We start from the raw sequence: 15107 nt of genomic DNA, 5'->3' as shown, positions 1-15107 counted from the left end.
GTGCAGGCAGGTTCCAGGCACAGCCGGAGCATGGATTTCGGCATGGCCTCAACCAGCAGCAAACTCTCGTTGGAGGCCTGCTAAATCCGACCAATTTGGTGCTGCACAAGAAGGCGAATTGAAGATTTTGGCCAAATGAGAGCAGGAGGAGCGCGGAAAGATGCAGCAGGCCTGCCAGTTACGGAAGCTAGACGATGGGATCGATAAGCAGAGCACGGCCATGATGCCATAAGGACCAAAACAGCAGATCTAGGACGCCGCTAGAAAGGAATCGGAACGATGTCTAACCCAAAAAAAAGAAGATCCGGCACGGCACGGCTTTCGAAAGAGAAACAGATCAAGTGGAGGCGACATCGTCTGCGATGACCGTCGTAGAAGTGAACGTGAGATCACATGACAGTGGCATGACCGTGGGCTCCACGTCCGAATGATGCTTTTTGCAGGAGAACATATTTCTGTTTTTTTTTTATTTTTCAAATTTTGAGTTATTTAGTGTAACATTAAACAATTTCCATCAAATGTCCACCCCTAAGTTAGGCTTTTGCTTCAGCAGCGTTTCATAAAGCTCGACGGCCTCCTCGCCGGTCTTGACCCACAGCAGCACCGACGTCGGAACGCACACCAACATGCCGTTGTTCTTGTCCATCCCCTGCACCGGCACCGTCTCGTTCAAAATTATGTTAACAAAATCTGGCCGATGCTGGTGTCTGCCCGCACCAGGGCCTGCACCTTCCCGTCTATCTTTTTAATGTGCAGCGTTCCGATGTAGTTGCCGTTGGCTGTACGTTCCGATGTAGTTGAGTAGTTGCCGTTGGCTGTGACGAACAGATACTGCACGGCTTGGAGAAGATGCTGTCCTTTTCCTTGACCGACGTGAACTCCACCTTGAACGGTTCGTCCTCGTCGTCATCGGTGGTAGCCTTTTCGTCCGGCTTACTGTCCTCGGTGGGTTTGACCACGTTGGGGAATCTGAAGCCCGTTCCGGTTGTGGAACTTGTCGAGCCAAACTCGAAGCTGAATGGTTTGTCTGCCGGTGGAGTCGGTGCCGCGGCCGTGTTTGGCGTCGTCGCTGGCACTTTCAAACGTGAGTCCGCTAGTGGCCGGCTTTACGGCCGTTGGCTCCTTTGTGTCCACCTTCTAATCCAATCAAATCAGACCCTGGAGAGTGCCTTAGGTTAGATTACGCCTAACACTCTACTTGCCATTTATTAACATTTATAATGCGCCATTGCATTAGAATGCATTGAAACATCACATGCGTTAAAGCGGCCAGGCCTACTGTATTGTGAAGGCAGACAAAAATCAAAATACGAGCGCAACCTGTCAAAGCCTGTTGCGCCACAGGTTGATGTACACGCTTACCACGAATGCCCTGAACACTATTTGCCGTGGTTATAGCGCCACAACTCGCTCTCTGTAACAATATTTCTAATTCCAGTCCAAGCTCACCAAGTCGTCATGGCCTAGTTGTTAGCATTTTGGCTTTACAATCCAAAGGACGGGGGATCGAACTCTGCCTCGAGCGACTTTGATTTTTCGTTCATATTCATCATTTCAAATTTCTGTGTTCTAAACTTTCGCGTTGGGAGCAGATAGGCATCGAGAACCTAGAACCATTCGCTTATAAAGCGAACACCCTAACCAGTCAGCCACGGCCGCTCCTTGCTCCATACAAGATAGATTTCATTTGTATAAAAATTGTCCCCGATGGGGGAAGGGGGGTTGAGATTTCAAAAAAAGTGTCCACGTGGTTTGTTGATGGTCCCAAATAAACCACGCGTAGTAAAATAAAAATCTTGTTTTTGTGGTTTGATGTAGGCAATTTCTGCAAATAAAAATAGTACATATTCTATTGTTCATTTTATTAAATAAACAAAAAAGTTGTGTTCACCAACCGGCAGAAATTTTCGTCAATTGGGTCCTAAAATGAAGCTCAAATTCGGACCTAAAATTAAGCCTAGATCACAACAATAAAGCTTATTTTTCTGAGTACAATGACCCTTTCGTGCGATCGCAAAATATAATCGAAAAATTAAAAGTGAGAGTGTGTGCGTGCAACATGGAGTTAAACTTTTTGAAAAGCCTTGGAGAGCTTCACAGAAACTGCACAGAAAGATTAACTCCATGTTGCGATTTGACAGCTCGATAGGTCGAAAAAGCCCCCCCCCCCCCTCGACTTTGGTCAGAGTGGAGGGACATAAACTTCAAAAACTATTTGCAACGGCCTAAACATTAATGTACAGTCATAGACTAATCATCAATTGGCATTCATAAGCTAAACAACATGCGACATCTAGTGTTGAGTAGCAGAACAGAGCGAAGAATGTCGATTGAAATTTCTGCCCTTTGAGGTTATGTATGCGAATTCTGTTTTGTTAAATTCCAGCGTTCGAAACAACTTTTGAGCAAAAATTCGATACTTTGTTAACTTTTGATGCTCTATCATTTAAAACAATATTATTTTTTCAAAATTAGTTTTCTTCCAAATTTTTTTTATTGCGTTAATTTATAGAGGGCAAAAAGTTTACACTCGTACTACTTGAATTTTTTCTCAAAAGTTGTTCTAAGAGCTGTAAATTCAATTTTAAGTTTGCATTCCTATGTAACCGAACAGCGAAAATTTTAATCGTCATTCTTCGATGCTTTGCGCCATCTGTCGGAATTTTTAAGCTTTTAATCTCGAATAGACTAATTAGTATATGTTCGAGCCGTGAAATTTGCTCATTTTGAGCGTGGAAAATCACTAAGCCTAAATTAACTATACACAGGTGAGGAAGACAACAACAACATAATTGTGTAGTTTTCATGTATTCACAATTGGGTACTAAAGCCCTATGTCAACTTTTATGTACAACGGTAAAAAAACACGATTAAAAACCATTTCTGATCGCTTTTTTTCATTTTAATGCAAAATTTTTTTTTGACAAGACAACATTTTTTCGATGGATCAACTATGGTCCCCTTGGAACGAGCTGTCAAGTAGGAGCTTTTCTGTCAAGAAGGACCGCGAGGTTAATTTTTCAAAATTGATTTAAAAATCTATTTTAAACTCTTTGTGGTCGTACAAAGGGTCATTGTACTCAGAAAAATTAGCTTTATCGCTGTAAACAATAATATCAGCAATCTAAGCTTCATTTTAGGACCCAATTCACATGCTTTCCCTTGAATTTATTTTTTACTGTGCACCACACGCATACCGTGCTTTGGCTCTCGTTTCCAAATCAGTGATAAAACTTCAACACCAAACACGGCAGCCCGCCAGAATGGAGCACATTCCATTCGAAGCTGCACTTCCAGGTAGGTCGCTCTGATGCTTCTGGACAGTGATGTCAACAATCGCTACGCTCATTTTTGGTTCGCGGCACATTTTTCGTTTGTAGTGCTTTCCAGTTACGGAATTCGACAATTTGGTGTTCGAAGCACTTGTAGAACTCATCAACAGCAACATTTCTTCAGAACACTGTATAATTGTAAAATTCATACGCAAAAAGTTACAAGAAGATTTCAGACCGCAGGACCAATGGTTCGCGATGCGTTCGTTTGCCTAACGCATTTTTCGTTGTAACTATTTTTGTATTTATCAAAAGTTAATACTATGTTCAGCAAAGTTGTACGATTTGATGTGTTCTACAAGTCCTTCATACACAACGTTGTCAAATTCCGTAACTGAAAAGCACTACAAACAAAAAATGTGCCGCGAACCAAAAATGAGCGTCGCGATGGTTGACATCACTGCTTCTGGACCGTCGTCTTTTTGGAAAAGCCTGTACTTTGAAACAGCGCAAAACCACCGCCAAACGAGCAAATCTCACTCTCTGAGAGAGGGAGGGAGAGAGAGAGAGAGAGCAGCTGCAGGTGTTTCACTCTCTTGGCGTCCCCGGATGCACTTTGCGCTGTTGCGTGTTGCGCATCCAAAACAATACGCGCGCGTGTGAGTGTGGAGCGTGATTGGAGGTTTCTTTTGTAAACTTGTGATGTTTCTTGAAAAATTATTTAGATTTAGGAGATTGATAGTATTAGATTCACTTTCAGTAGATTTGCAATCAATGTTGATTGCGTTAAATTGTTTGTTTTATTGGTCAATTAACAGAATTGCCTTAATATGCTTACTAAACATCGCTACAGAAATTAAAACAAATAAACCAGAGAGAACTCTCTCGTGCTGTGTGTAGTGAAGATGATGCACTTGATGTTGATTCGAGTTTGATAACTTTGTGTACCCTCTCTGGCGCGTCAGAGCACAGTAGCTGAGTAGTTCTCTAGATTTTCGCAATTTTTGGGCAATTTTTTATTTGGATGAAACTTTTTCCATACATATTTCAAAAGACGCTGTAACTATCAAATGATTTAAAACTTAATATCGTTACTTGAGCAAAATAAATAGTTTTATTAACGGTTGAATTGTGTTTTTTTTTTGAGTCAGATGTTACCACATTTCAATTTTTAGATTTAAATTTTTTTAAACTCTTTTTGCGAAAACGTAGAGACATTGCAGTTTCGAGAGTAGTGTGCAATTTTTCCTTGTTGGTTTGCTCTCTGTTCACACTGTTCTGCTCAGCCTCGTAGACTGAGCAATAAATTCATTTGGAGTGATTTCTCGTGTCAGCAACGCGTTTGCTGGTGCTGCTGCTGGGACGGATTTTGCAATCCGTGCAATTTCTTGTGTAGTGTGGTAGAACTCTAAACAGTGATAGTGAAAACTTTTTTTTTCCAAACCTAAACCTATTTTGAGCGCTTCTAGAATTTAGTGCTATTTAGAGGATCGAACTGAAAGAAAAAGTTGGAGTTTTCGTTACGGCTGTTAAAACGAGAGAGTTTGGGCACTTTTGCGTGTGACTGATAACCTTCACGCGAGAAACGCTTTCCAATACGCTAGGGAAAAACAGGTGAGAAAAAGCTGGCTGCTGGACGACGACGACGCTGATTGATGTTTCGAGATAATAAAATTGATTTTTTCCCTTCCTGCCCTTTTACGTCGTCGTCGTCGCGCCTCCGTCGGAAGTGGAACAGCACATTAACATCGAGGGGGGATATTTTTTATGTTGGCGCTGAATTGTGATTTTTTTTTGTTCTGCCTTGGAGCATGGCGATTGAATGATTGCAGAAATTATTAACTTTTGCAGACGCAATAGATTGAATGTTACGGTGGTCATGGTGGAAAAAGTTCATAAATGTGATTTGTTACGTTTATTGTAGTTTATTGGCAAATGAAAATTACAAATCTGAATAAAAAAAAAATACTTTGACGAAAATATTCGCAGCACAAGCCTTGTCTCGTTGAATCTCCTCACACAGCAATTTACGAATTTATTGATCTGCTATTTTAACTTCTTTTCATTTCGCTTCTTGCACTTCATCAACTGGTGAATTTAGAGAAATGGGGCGTAAAGGTTCAGTTTCACTTTAGATTGGGTTAGAGATTAGAGAAAATCTTAGTCTTCATAATGAGTGCATAAATTAAAAAAAATAGAACAAAAGCACCTAATTTACTCTCCGTATAATCTCCCCAGTCGATATTGAGGAAGGTTCAAGTGTTACACATGTGATCCTAGATAATTTTTGGTGTTATAATAAAAATAAAAATTTGGAAATTTTGATAATAGTGCAAACTTAATAATAATGCTTCAGGTTTTAATTAAACATATCTTATTCTTATTGAATTAAGACTCAAATTCTGTGACCCCATTTTAGTAAAAAAAATAGTGATTGCCAGGTTGAATACCAAATGCATATTCTCAATATTTCATCACTGCCGGCATCTTCAATTTCAAAATACTAAATAAATGATTCTCGAGTATTGTATTGGTTATATTTAAGCTCAATAATGAAAAATGAGACAAAAAAAAACACCTTTTTGTGATTCTATTATCTTCAGATTCAATTATCCAATGTGTAATTTTTCTGAGGCCTTCGGGTTATCAATCTTAGACTGTGTTCTTAGAGCTGAACTGTACTGCCGTTGTACGCATAATTGTTTCATGTCATTTTTGGTCGATTCTGACTTTTTAACATTTTTAGGTTTAGTTTGACGTTTACTTTTCGAAAAACACAAAAAAAAATCAAAATCAAATTATTCGCTCTACAACATTGCCTTGGCGTTCTCGATTGCGAGATTCCTACTCGAAACAAGGTGTCTGAAGGCTTGATTGTTGAGGCAATTGCAAACCTCTTTTTACACCATAGCTTCCATCCATCCCGGGAATCGAACTGACGACCTTTGGATTGTGAGTCCAACTGCCTACCAGCGACTCCACCGAGGCAGGACCCAGGGAGACGATTCCTACACCTGAATTGAGCTAACGACCTAACATCTAGGTTAGACCGGGGCCAACATTTACTACCCATCCGACGGAAGGCGTGATCAGACAAATCTCGTCTCGAAAAATGCCACCGGGACCGTCTGGGATCTAACCCAAGCCGACTGGTGAGAGGCAACTACGCTTGCCCCTACACCACGGTCCCGTCTTTCGAAAAACACATAAATTCTAATAATTTGTTTGGAAACTCATTGAAAAACAACGCCAAGTCTGTTTGTCCCATCGTTGTACTTCTACGCATAATTGTTACACCAAGTATTTTCTTTCACGAAATCATAAGTTTTACTAAGTATTGTGGCTTGTTTACCTATTGTATAGCAAGAGGATTACAAATAAGAGTGATAAACTGCTAACTGGGATGATTAGGGACTTATGGGATGAACCCACGGGACAATTATGCGTAGAAACACAAAAAAAAACGATTGAAAAATTTCAATCGCTTATTTCTCATTTGTGGAGTTTTTTTAAAGGTCCAATAAACCAAATTTTCAGTTTGTTGCTTTTTGGGTGTTTTTCAATACCCCTGACTGGAAAACGTTGTTATGGTTTCGTTTGAGCAACCTGCCAAAAATGCATGGAATTTCGTTATTTTTGTTTTCGTGGATCAAACTTACTTTTTGCCCAGGTATTTAAAAACGTAGGTTTTAAAGAAAACCTGGATGTATGGGTATCAAAAGATCGGAAATTTTATGCCCTCTCTGATGCCACATAGGTTGACTTGTGAATTGTGAACCAGTTCAGATGCCGGCGGATTTTCCGACGACGTAATTCCGGGTTAGTACGAAATTCCAACCAAAAATCTATTCTATCGATACAAATACCCCCAAAACGGTGTTATACCCACTCCAAAATGTTTATTTAGCAATTCTATGGTAATATATTGACATTTAGTTGAATTAAAAGTTTGAAAAATTAAGTTTAGATAAGTTTGATATACAATTTCCAGAGTTATTAAACTTTTATACTAAGTAGTTAGTAAACTTTATATTCAATCCAAATTATTTTTTTAATCAGTCAAGGATGCCTATTTGGAGTTGGGAGACTGGATTTATGGTGATTTGTCAACAAATAACATTATTTATGTTAATTTTTCGGAAGGTGTACAAACTTTTTTTGCACCTTTTTTATTTTCGTAATAGTATTTGTTATATAACTTTTTATAGAAATCATCTTTTCATGAGCTCTTTGTAGCAAAATGTTTGACATGAGTTTTTGAACAAAACGTAGTACTAGGTTCCTGTCAAACTTTAATTTTTTTACATGTTTCATCACAAAATGTGCATAGTGCCCAAGGGGTGTGAATACTTTTTTTTACATACTGTATACTTCAAAACATATTTGCAACGGACTCAATTGGCAATCAACTATTAACTCAAACCGAACCTTGGATAATCGACACGGGACTGTATCCTGAAAAATTTGGTAATATTCTGCAAACTTTGGTCCCGCCCGTGTGGATCAATCGGACCGCGCACTGGGCTCACAATCCAGAGGTTGCTGGTTCGAGTCCTAAGTGTACGGACAATTAATACAGACATTTTATATAACTGCATGGCGCTTGCGTTTCGTTTTAACTATTAAATGCAAAATATTTACTGTTGAATTAATCTTGCAAAACTCACAACGAAAACAAGATTCAAAGCTTTTTTTGTGTGCCATATATGCTTTGTTTCTCACGATCTCCATCTTTCGATATTTTCCATCTAATTTCAGCGTTCTAGTAATCGCTAGTAGTAGCACGTGCACGCAACTGGCACCTTCAAAGACTGTTGATAAAATAAAAGCGCACATAAAGAGCAGATTTTAACCGGCACAAAAATGCGCGTCGAAATGAATCTGGACATCCAGGAGACGGGCTGCCTGCGGGACGACATCGACAGTCGCATCGCGGAGTTCAAACAGGATCCGGAAAAAATGAGTGAACTAGGCGGGTTTGTCGACGAGGTGCTCAACGAGGCTCAGAAAAGCGCCGAAGATAAGCTCCAAGATAAGTCGGTACGTGAGATGCACTCCACTCAACTACTAAACTGAATCGGTTTACTAAGTGGGGTTTTCTTTTTTCTCTTTTTCACTTGCAGGCGGATGATAGACCTAGGAATGGTATGTATTAGAGCACGGAGCGCGATACACTCTTAATGATAGTGTGTGATGACTTTGATGTTTTAATTAAGTGATGCGCGTTGGATCTAACGAATGGCTTCCGAAAGGCATCAATTATGACACTGTGCTCCATGATATAGAAGATGCATCGTGAACTATAGAGGGGGTGTATAATTTGCTCGACAGGTGGAAATGATACTCTCGCGAGAATGATTCGGCATCAATCAAGTATAAATTCGAAACAATTGGCTCGTTGATGGTTATTTCCTTCCTTTTTGGCGACTTTTGCCATGGGTACTAAAAGGAAAAAAATCTTTCCTAACTAACTATTCAGCGATGAATAGACACGATGGAACGGTTTACGTTTGTGATATTGGTGTTATTTTTGAAGCTGCTCGGACCCAGTGATGGAGCGGTGAGTATTTTGTGAAATCTGTGAAAAGTCCAACAACTGCTTGAATCCTAAATTGTGATTTAGATGACGATGAAGCAGCTCAAAAATTCACTAGAAATGATGCGAAAGGCTTGTGCGCCAAAATTCAAAGTGGATGATGGTAAGTCCAGTTACAGATATTTCATTAACATAGAGCATTGATAATGTATTTTGTTGTAATTTTAGCAAGCTTGAACGAATTGACAGCCGGAAATTTCCGATCTGATCCCGACCCCGAACTCAAATGCTACACGGTGTGCATAGCCCAAATGGCAGGAACGGTAAGCAATTGGGTCCTAAAATTAAGCTTAAGTTGGTGATATCTGGAGTTTTTTAGAGGGTCCAATAAATCAAATTTTCAGTTTTTCTTTTTGGGTGTTTTTTAATACCCCTGACTCAAGGCGGTTTCAAAAACAACCAAAAAGAAAAACTAGAATTTGGTTTATTGGACCTTTTCAAAAAAAAAAAAAAAACTCCCGACATTATTGTTCACAACGACGAGCTTATTTTTTCTGAGTACAATGACACTTTGTACGACCGCAAAAGATAAAAAAATGGGTTTTAATTCAATTTAAAAAAAAACTACTTCGCGGCCTCTCTTGACAGAAGGCATCCTACTTGACAGCTTGGGAACCATGGTAAAAAGTTGTCAACTTTTTTTTTTTTTTGCTATAAAAAGAAATGAGATCCGAAATTGTTTTTAATCGCATTTTTTACCGTTGTACAATGTCTACACACAATAAATTATTTTTTTTCTGCTCAGTTCTGGGTTCTTGTAGAAAATTATGAAGGAAAAAACAAATGTTTGTTCAAATCAGTATCAAAGTTTTGAAGTATCACCTTTTTCATTTTAATTTGTTAACTTTTTATTGCATTGATCATTTCAGTTGACCAAAAAAGGCGAAATAAGTCTGTCGAAAACAACGGCACAGATCGACGCCATGCTTCCGAATGAAATGAAAGCGTTTGCGAAAGAAGCCATGACCGCCTGCAAAGATGCACGTGTGTACTTCTGTTGGCACTATGCAACCGCCACAAATTAATTTTATTTTAATTTAATTTCAGAGGCTGGATACAAGGAAACTTGCGATAAGATTTACTACTCGGTAAAATGCGTTGCAGAGTTCAACAAAGACGCCTTTTTGTTCCCCTAAAACTGATGATGACCCGGCTAATGATCGATGACCTTCTCCAAACATAAATTTGTGGACAGTTATGGCTCTTCAATGTTTTTTCGTCTAGTTTTTCACTTTTTAATGTATTGTTTGTAATTGTTGTTAAACTTAAATAAATACCACACACACAACTGCGTAATCTGGCGATTTTGTTTATTTACTTTAATTTTTCTATGGATATGTTAATTCTTATATTTGATATATTTTTCAAATTTGTATTTCAGGTAACAAACTTTTAAGTGGACTGAAACAGCACCGAGTCGTCACGCGAACACGTGGCATCGTGCTAAGAATATTCGAAGCCATTTGCAACTGCACCAACTCGGCAACACTACCCAGGCCTGCCGCGGGAGCTGCACCAACTAACGCTAATGCTACCGCTTCGACCGAATCCGGCAAATAATTCGTCGTCGTCTTCGTAAAATGGTCACTTTTGAATAATGCAGGGCACTATAGTAAACCCCGACAGTATATAGGTAGCGCGTAGATCTCGTAATTTCATAGCAACTTGCAGTCTATGAAAGGCGTAATATCGTAAAACATTTTGAACCCTAAAGCTCCACAAAATTCCACATGCAGTAACTGTTGGGTGTTGAACATTGTAACGAAATGTTAAATGTACATCCCAAGTGTTTCTATAATAATGAGAAACATGATACGTATAATGTGTAACATTAATATCAATCAAAAGTCCACCTACAAAGAATCGTTTCAGAGGAATCTTTACACATTTCTATTGTTTTGTTTGGACAACCTTTAAACAGATCGCCATTTTTGGCTTTTACATATTTACGTTTTAATAAAGTGCTTAACCATCTACACCTTTACAAATGACTGGAAAAAAACGTATACTCCGGCTAAACACAATCAAAACGATTCAAAAATCTGGTTTCAAAGAGCCCATAACAATGTCCAATTCTACAGATTAGAGAATTTAGGAACAATAATTTTTCGATCTTCCAATGAGTTGTCTCGGTTAATTTGTAAAGCTAGATTTCTTGACAATCAAAATTACAAAGCAATATCAAAACGTTTATGAGTTTTACTAGAACATGTTGCTCATTTATACTTCATTCAATGAAACCAAATAGAGATGTTTTGATTCACTACAGCTGCATCTGATGTTGTCACTTCAATTGAAATTGTTTGTTAATCTTCTTGCGATTATGTATCGCGAACGCAAGTCGGCTTATTAAATTGATCTCATGATTGGATAAATTTGCGAAAACCTTAATACATGCACTAGAATAACGTAATTCCACCGACTATATTGGTATGTTTTGCTCTTCAGATGAAGTAAGCCTGGTTTCAGCTACATACTCTTTGTTCATTGTTAATTATCGTTGGCATATTAAGCGACTTGAACCACAATGTGAGCGTTATACTATGTAGATGTATTAATCGGTGCAATAAAGAATAATACAATTTCTGTACAATGTAACTAACGAGCCAGTCAGCCATTACTTGTTATGTAGTGACATATCACCTTCCTATTCAACTTTATTTCGAACAAGAGTTTTGTTTTTCACTCTTTCGTGACAATTGCATCAATAATATAGACACGCTTTAGAGAAACAATTCTGTTTCGTTACACTCATCCGACACAATCATAATATTGCACGGCGTGTTTTCTGGGCTACCTTAAGGAGAAAAAATAGTCATCACTACTTTCAAAAGTGTCTTATAGGAAATTTTCTCAGCTTTCCAATGCTTCTAAGAGCGAAATGTTTCATCGAGAAATTTGTGAGATATCTCTATTTTAAGTTTTTTCTTTTAAAATCCTTGATCATTTATTGGAAACTTTTAAATAACAGTCTAGGAAACTTGTCAAATGATGTGTTTCATATGTATTTTACTGACCAAATTGTGCAAAATAAGACAAGAAACAACTTTGTAGAAGGTTGCAAACCGCTAAACATTTTGAAAATTAAGTTTTAACCAAATTTTTGAATATGTGGGATTTATTCAAAAAATAAAATAATAAAACCGTATTGAAATATTATTTTTACAAGAACAAATAGATTATTACATAATTGTTGTGTACAAATAGCACCAGTCTGCTCTGATTCAGCTTGATATTAGCTGATACAACTGAAATTTCTACAGGTTGGAGATTGATAGGGTATTACAAGATTTTTTGAACAAATATCATATTTCCTTAATCAAACACTAACTAGTTGCATGGATACAAACCATGTTTTATACTCGAAATTATACTGCAAATTACTGTTGCTAGCTTTAGGAGAAACACTTTCCATTAGTATGGAATGATTGTTTCAGTTTTTTTTTTTGTATTAAATGATCAAGGAATTAGCAATATTTTAGAAGTTTATAAGACTCTCACCTTCAATCTCATCTTAAAAAAATATATATGTCTTGATTTTTGTTCAAATAGTTTGGAAAGAAAGTTTCTGTCAGATTTTTTTTTGTTAAAATATTATTTAATTTTTGTTCAAACAAAAATAAATGTTTGTGACGGTGTTTTCAGAATTCTGAATTGGAAGACTCGAGTTTAATTGCTACTTTTAAGTGCATTTTCTACAGAAAACATTTTATCTTTATTTTATACTCATAAAAATATGACTTTTGAAGCTTGCTACAGTAATATGTAGTACATTTTTGATTTCAAATCATATTTGTATTTATGTTCCTGGTTAATGTTTGCTTAAGAAAATATCAAATTTATTCATTAAAATTCAATAATACCATTAACAATTACAAACCTGCCAAAGTTTCGGTTGAACAAGCTAAATCAGAGTAGACACGTGATATTTCACGCGATAACCTTCCATCGGATGAGGAAGTAAAATGTCGGTCCCGGCCTTGGTTGTTAGGCCGTTAAGTCATTCCAGGTGTAGGAGTCGTCTCCATGCCATAAGTACAAACAACACACCAAACCAAGCCTACTCCGGTGGAATCGCTGGCGGCGGTTGGACTCGCAATCCAAAGGTCGTCAGTTCAAACACTGGGGTGGAAGGTTCCTTGGAGTAGAAAGAGGTTTGGGTGCTCTCCCCATTCAAGCCTTCGGACTCCTAGGTTCGAGCGAAACCGTGCAATAGAGACCACAAAAGACCCGGGGGTCGTTAATGTGGATGGTTTGATTTTTGACGTGATATTTGTACACAAAAAATATGTAATTATCAATTAATTCTTGTAAAAATTACATTTTTACACTGTTTTATGATTTTAATTTCTGAATAAATCCCATATATTCAAAAACTTAGACAAAACATAATTATCAAAATGTTTAGCGGTTTGCAACCTCCTACAAAGTTGTTTCTTGTCTTACTCATCAAAATGTGCAAATATTTTGATGAGTAAATGACTCGTGAAACACATCATTTGATAAGTTTTCTGAACTGTTAGTATAAAGTTTCCGTTAAATAATAAAGGAATTTAAAACCAAAAAAATTAAAATAGAGATATCTCAGATATTTCCGGATGAAACATTTAGCTTTTAGAAGCATTGGAAAGCTGAGAAAATTTCCTATAAGACACATTTGAAAGTGGCGATGACTATTTTTTCCTGATAAGGTTGTTCTAGAAAACACGCCGTGTATTGAACATTTCAAATCATAAATCAATATTGCAGTTATGCCTTGTAGAGGAAATAAACCCATTATAAGCGGTGTATGCACTTCGGAAGGGATCGGTCAAGAAAAATGTCAAATGGGCAGCAGCGGCAGCGAAAGCAAGCCAGAGAGGTGAAGAAAAGCCCCAAGAAAACGCTCCCTCTCCTTTGTTCTGCTGTTTGTAAAGCTGTTTCTTGACCCCTTTCCTTCCAATCTGCGTACTAGCCTTTAAGCCTAATGAGCGGTTGTGTTTGAATTATGCTGGATATTCTGGAGTGTTCCTTGAAATTTACTAAAATCAAGTACACCAACGAGCAGAGCAACTTTTTGTGAACATTTCTGTTTATTTTCCCTATTACTAAAAGTTATTCTATTCCTTTTACAAGCATTAAAAAAAAAATATTTCCCAAATGTATTCTAATCAAACGAATGCATTGGGCCACGCCCATTTTCCTACTTTCAGCTTAGTTTTTTTTTACTTCCAGCGCTCTTTTGGGTCCATAGACCTATCTAAAGCGGTATACGCACTTCGGAAGGAACCGGTCAAGAAAAAAATTAAATGGGCAGCAGCGGCAGCTAAAGCAAGACCGAGAGGGTGAAGAAAAGCCCCAAGAAAACGCTCCATCTCCTTTGCTCTGCTGTTCGTAAAGCTGTTTCTTGACCCCTTTCCTTCCGATCTCCATACTAGCCTTAAGCCCGATCTCACGCACACTAGCTTACCATTTGTTTTTGCTGACGGGTACAAATTTTAACCTAAAAACCCTTCGTGTACAAACACGCAATACATGCGCACGTAGATAACTCTATAAGTTTGCCTTTGACAGCATAAATAAATATAAGCTTAATTACATTACTCATAACTGAAAATAGAATTTTTTTTTTCAGTGTGGTAGAAACTTGGATAGTATCGAGAAATTAAAAGTGAGAGTGTGTTCGTGCAACATGGAGTTAAACTTTTCGAAGTTCCATGGAAAACTTCACAGCAACTTCACAGAAAGTTTAACTTCATGTTGCAAATTTGACAGCTCGAAACATATAAGCTTACGTAATAAAAACAAGGGAAATATGATTCAAAAAATAAAATCAAATTATTCGCTCTACAGCATTACCTTGGCGTTCTCGATTGCAAGATTTTTACTCAAAACTAGGTGTCCGAAGGCTTCATTGTTGAGGCAATTTCAAACCTCTTTTTACTCCTAAACTTTCATCCACCCCGGGATTCGAACTCACAACCTTTGGATTGTTAGTCCAACTGCCTACCAACGAACTCTACCGAGGAAGACGACTCCTACACCTTGACTGTGCTAACGACCTAACCTCTTGTTAGACCAGGGCCAACATTTACTTCCCCGTCCGACGGAAGACAAATCTCATCTCGAAAAATGCCACCGGGACCTTCTGAGATCGAACCCAGGCTAACTGGGTTAAAGGCAACCACGCTTACCCCTACACCACGGTTCCCGGGATGATAAGAAGTGTTAATTTTACACAATTTTAAGAGGATTAGGAA

The 15107-nt window shown here is 37.9% G+C and overlaps 2 protein-coding genes across 2 annotated transcripts; both read left to right on the top strand.

The window, feature by feature from the left end:
• The first annotated feature begins 4493 nt into the window (after positions 1 to 4493).
• LOC6041150 lies at positions 4494 to 11470 on the top strand. Its single transcript, XM_038254684.1, has 4 exons — positions 4494 to 4886; positions 8031 to 8312; positions 8396 to 8417; positions 10250 to 11470. Exons 2-4 carry the CDS (start codon positions 8136 to 8138, stop codon positions 10426 to 10428), a joined length of 378 nt encoding a protein of 125 aa, XP_038110612.1. The 5' UTR covers positions 4494 to 4886; positions 8031 to 8135; the 3' UTR covers positions 10429 to 11470.
• On the top strand, positions 8668 to 10168 carry LOC6041148 (general odorant-binding protein lush). Its single transcript, XM_038254683.1, has 5 exons — positions 8668 to 8832; positions 8896 to 8971; positions 9037 to 9131; positions 9738 to 9852; positions 9916 to 10168. The coding sequence occupies exons 1-5, from the start codon at positions 8767 to 8769 to the stop codon at positions 10002 to 10004; spliced, it is 441 nt and encodes a 146-aa protein (XP_038110611.1). The 5' UTR covers positions 8668 to 8766; the 3' UTR covers positions 10005 to 10168.
• Positions 11471 to 15107: the final 3637 nt, after the last annotated feature.

Source organism: Culex quinquefasciatus, chromosome 2, assembly GCF_015732765.1.
Source record: "Culex quinquefasciatus strain JHB chromosome 2, VPISU_Cqui_1.0_pri_paternal, whole genome shotgun sequence".
NCBI lineage: Eukaryota > Metazoa > Arthropoda > Insecta > Diptera > Culicidae > Culex > Culex quinquefasciatus.
This window is presented reverse-complemented; position numbering and strand designations above follow the sequence as displayed.

Excerpts from the sequence above, each read along its gene's own strand:
- LOC6041150 (XM_038254684.1), top strand. The coding sequence starts at position 8,136 with ATGCGCGTCGAAATGAATCTGGACATCCAGGAGACGGGCTGCCTGCGG. Across the intron at positions 8,313-8,395 it reads ATAAGCTCCAAGATAAGTCG|GCGGATGATAGACCTAGGAA; the intron begins GTACGTGAGATG and ends TTTCACTTGCAG. Across the intron at positions 8,418-10,249 it reads GGATGATAGACCTAGGAATG|GTAACAAACTTTTAAGTGGA; the intron begins GTATGTATTAGA and ends TTTGTATTTCAG.
- LOC6041148 (XM_038254683.1), top strand. The coding sequence starts at position 8,767 with ATGGAACGGTTTACGTTTGTGATATTGGTGTTATTTTTGAAGCTGCTC. Across the intron at positions 8,972-9,036 it reads AAAATTCAAAGTGGATGATG|CAAGCTTGAACGAATTGACA; the intron begins GTAAGTCCAGTT and ends TTGTAATTTTAG. Across the intron at positions 9,132-9,737 it reads TAGCCCAAATGGCAGGAACG|TTGACCAAAAAAGGCGAAAT; the intron begins GTAAGCAATTGG and ends TGATCATTTCAG.